Genomic DNA, 4301 nt, shown 5'->3' on the forward strand with positions numbered 1-4301 from the left:
TTATTTTCTTGAACCATACATGGAATCTTCATCAACACCAATACATGCTTTGCTTTTACAACTTATCTAAGAATTGTAACAAAAATATATCTATTATAGCAAAATGACATCTAATATATTTGGTTACATGAATCTCTACCACTAAAATTTTAAGATAAATTTAAGATGTATTTGGACTATTTACGATCTTCCCCTATAATGTCTCCTTTCAGGCTCTGTTTAACTCATTGCTGGTTTAGTTGGACATGTGGGGCACCTATACACATGCAGCGAGGTTGCTCCAACATGCTGTAATTCCAGTGCATCCATTAATCAAGCCTGGTGGAGCACGGTGATTACCAAACTCCAGCATCACTTGTATCAGTTGTCCCTGCACTGAAAAATGGTGGTGGGGGCACTTTAATTAAAGCTCATTCCACAAGCTTTAGTTAGTGTCCCACTGTCATTTTTCAGCACAGGGACGCTGATACACTTGATGATTCGGATGCTTTAATTAGAGTGGTTCTCAGAGCCACTCTAATTAAAATGCACCCCCCCCACACACACCTCCCCGAGCATGTCTATAAATGCCCGTGGATTGCCTCCTTTGCTTCACTGACCAAGCTGGTTGTCATATCTGCAAAGGTTCATTCTACGGTCACTCAGAAAAAGGCTTTGAGCCTTCTGCTTAGCCACACTTCTGCAGCTTGGCCTAGACCCCTTGAAAATGGCCAAGGCTGGTACCAAGCCAGACAGCATGCTCCATCAGCTGGCTTTTACTTGGGCATGGAAACATAGCCTTCAGAGCCAATCAAATGTCTGTGCAGCACTTGCTGAAAACTGACAGATCAAGCGATCTCTGCCATGCCATCTGTTCATCATGGCCTTAAAACGTACAGAGCCAGTCTACAATTGATCACTCCAGCCTGAGGAAGGAAGCTCAGGCCAGCTCCCTTTGCTAACTGGTATGTAAGAGGAATCCAGTCATGATGCCCTTTAGTAATTTGTGCTAGATCAGCTACTGGACCAGGAGATTCACTCTTCTGAGGTCCCTGCTACACATTACACAACTAACTGGTTCATCATGCAGTAAACTTAGATGGGCCACAAATGCCAAGTACGACCAGCCACAAGTGCAGAGTAATTCTCATACAATTAACTGGTTAGTCACGCAATAAATTTAGACCAGCCACAAATGCAACGTAATTAACACAGAATAAAAATGACTCCCTAGCTATAAAGAGGTAACCAGTTAGAAAGTTAGTGCTTGAAAATGTGTAACAACCAGGGATCCTAGTTTTCCGATTAGAAAAACCCAAATAAAGAACCCAATTTCTGGACTGAATAAAGTAACCCAAAATCCATATTTTTCCATGATTAAAATGAAAAACCACTAATATCTAGATAGATACATAGTAGTGTTTCATTTTGATCATGGAAAAATGTGGATTTTGTGTTACATTTTTTAATCCAAATTGGGGATTTGTTTGTCAGAGAAACCCAGGATCCCTGGTAACTCTATAGCTGGTTTCTATCCAGCTTTAGTTTGAATGTGTAGCAAGGCCCAGATACTTGGCAAGTAAAGCTCTCTCGTGCAGTTGGCTGTGCACTGTTCAAGACTTTCTGAAAACAGTGATGTTGTTCTTAGAGCTATGTTCCCACACCATGTTTCTTTTTAGCTTTTTTTTTAGATGCCCTTTTTCTTACACTGATTATTTAATATAGCAGCTGACAAACTCTCTGCCTTTGAGCAGCAATTCAGCAGCGTTGAGGCCCTGCTCACCGCTCAGCTGTTTAGGACAAAGGGTAAAGGGCAGACCCTGACTGCCTGGGTGGGGGTCTACATTTGCACCCACTAATTTAGTGTTTCCCAAATTTCTGACAGCCGGGCAACACTTGGTTTTCCGGACGACCCGCGTGCAGGACTTCGTCTTTCAGCCCGGCCTCAGCTTGACTCCCTCGTGACATCACTCCCCCGGGACCAATCAGCGGGGGAAGCTCGAGTGACGTCATCCGGGCTGCCCCCCGCACCAAGCTTCCTGCCGCTGCTGCCGCCTTGCTCCACAGGGTCAGTTTAATAAGGGTCGAGCTGTAACTATACGAGCGGCAGCAGCAACACGGGATGGGAGCAGGGTAGGCAGAAACTCAGCCCCCGGAGCTCCCCAGCAGCCCGAAGAGCGCGCCGAATGATGCGTTCCACCTCGCTTCTCGCGAGATCGGACTCTTCTGAAGGCCCCGCCTCCCTTTCTCACGGAAATATCGCGGGATTTGAAAGATCACTCTTCCCCACAGTCACTTTCGCTGCCCGCGGGTGAACGAAGTCTCGCGAGACCTCTCCTCTCTCTTCTGCCCCCTGCTTGCGGCCGTGATGGTGGGTACCGGTACCGGTGCGGGATATTCCCTTTCGCCTTCTCGCTCGGTGTCCCGTAGCCGGGTGCCTGCGGTCCTGGCCCGGGGGAAGCTGGAGGGGGCTCCCCAACCGGCCGGGGGCGGGGGTGATTGGGCCGTCGCTGGGCGGGAGTTGCGCGCATTTCCCCGCTCCTGGGCTCTGCTGATGCCGCCCTCGCCCCGTTCCTGCTACGTGTCGGGCGGCTTGGAGCCTTCCTCAGAGGCCGGGGGCGGCAGCGGGGCCAGGCCTTAAAAAAATGAAATTATCGTATGAAAATCTCGAAACGATCGTGTCTGCAGAAACATGATGGTACCTTGGGAAACATGCGCAGAATCTTGTCTTATTCGTATTGTCACTGTGGTCCCCAGTGAGCGAGTGAGAGTTGGGGCTTGGGAGCTGAAGCCTTTCTTTATTTCGAAGCAAGCGGTCGTACGAAAGTGCTGGCACCAAACCCAGAAGTTGGTTAAGGCTGTGAGAGTGGCTTGGGTTTTGTATACACTGTGTTGCATCAGTGAGCTGCCTCAGAAATTATTGTGCGTTTTGAACACTTTTGCTGTTACTGATTGTCCATCATATGCGGGTTGAAGTTATCATACGAATATGATAAATATCATACACCTGGTAGCAGTGTTGGCCCTGGCGAAGCCCAGGCTGGGGGATTTGACTGGGGTAAGCCAGTGCTGCTGCTGGGACCAGAGCTGGATGTTCCTGCCTGGGGGCAGGGGGAGAGGGAGGAGGTCTCAGCCCTGCGCTCAGGGTCAGACTGATTGCCCCCAATTTGGGGTCACAAAAGGGATTTTGCCTCATGATCAGATTGATACAGACTGGTGGGGGAGGGGTATTTGCCTTCTGTGCTGGGGAGCAGTCCTTTTCCTGCGATCTCTTGAGCGTATATTGACAACCTTGCAACAGCAAGATGTTGGCTGCCATGGCTCCCACTGCTGTACCTGCCCCAGGTTAGGGTGCTGTGTGTGTGTTGTGTCAGTTGACTAGTTTTGCTAAGAGGTTAGACAATGGGTTTGTACGGGATGGATTGGATAGGGATGATTGTACTTCAGGCAGGGTTTGGACAAGAGCAGAGGTGAGCAAAATACAGCCTGCAAGCTGGCTCTGGCCTATCAGAGGATTTTATCTGGCCTGTGGCAGCCCAGGCCACGATGTGTGCAGCCAGTCCTGACATCCCTGAGCACACAGCGGGGCTGGGGCAGCTCAGTGGATAGACTTCTTCTTGACTGCCCCAGTGGCAGTGGCTCCTTCCAGCTGCTGCTGCTGCCAAACTCAGCCCTGCTGCCCAGGCACCCTGGCCTGTTTCATTGGGTACCCCCAGAGCTGGGGGTACTGGATGGAGTAGGCAAGTGGGATCTTCATGCAGGCTGGCTTGGAACCCACATGGGTAGGGTACGTGTGAATGGGATGAGGCCAGGGATGGGCCGAGGGAGCAGCGTCCAGAAGCCGGATAGGTGGCCAGGGCCAAGATTGTGGGGTGGTAGCAGCATGGGGTTGTATCGGAAACAGATCATAGCTCTGTCTCGGGCCCTGGCCCTATGCTGTCACCGCCCTGCAATCTGTAGCCCCTCCTGCCTGTTCTGCTGCTGGACAATGCTGCCTGCAGCCTCAACCTAGCTGCCTGCCTCTGTACCCTGTCTGCAGGGGTACCAGGCTGGTCTACGTGGAGACCCCGCCCACTTGGCTACATCAGTAATCTACCACTTAAGGCAAGGGTTTTCAACTTTTTTGGATCGTTGTGCCCCCAGTGGCCAGACGCAGTGCAGGCATCGCCTGCCCAGCTGGAGTAGGAGAGGGGATGGTGCCTGACTGGGCTGGGGGGGTGGCACACAGCCAGTGTGGAGTACAGCAGCTGCCATGTGCAAGCTTCCCTCTGCCCCCTGTGTCTGGCTGGGTGGCACCTGCATAGCAGTGTGGGATGGTGCCT

At 51.1% G+C, this 4301-nt stretch overlaps 1 protein-coding gene and 1 long non-coding RNA gene across 2 annotated transcripts in view; one reads left to right on the forward strand and one right to left on the reverse strand.

The window, feature by feature from the left end:
- The window catches only part of LOC109299497, a 5761-nt gene extending 5438 nt beyond the window's left edge, over positions 1–323 (reverse strand). Inside the window, exon 1 of the long non-coding RNA XR_002097894.1 lies at positions 45–323. This is a non-coding gene — a long non-coding RNA (uncharacterized LOC109299497). The remainder of the gene's footprint in view (positions 1–44) is intronic.
- A 2645-nt stretch (positions 324–2968) lies between these two features.
- LOC109299388 (60S ribosomal protein L27a-like) overlaps positions 2969–4301 on the forward strand; it is a 7077-nt gene continuing 5744 nt past the window's right edge. The window contains exon 1 of the mRNA XM_019519975.1: positions 2969–3037. Coding sequence (XP_019375520.1) covers positions 2969–3037 — 69 coding nt within the window. The remainder of the gene's footprint in view (positions 3038–4301) is intronic.

Source organism: Gavialis gangeticus, unplaced genomic scaffold, assembly GCF_001723915.1.
Source record: "Gavialis gangeticus isolate Ggan-Ray unplaced genomic scaffold, GavGan_comp1, whole genome shotgun sequence".
NCBI classification, from domain to species: Eukaryota; Metazoa; Chordata; order Crocodylia; family Gavialidae; genus Gavialis; species Gavialis gangeticus.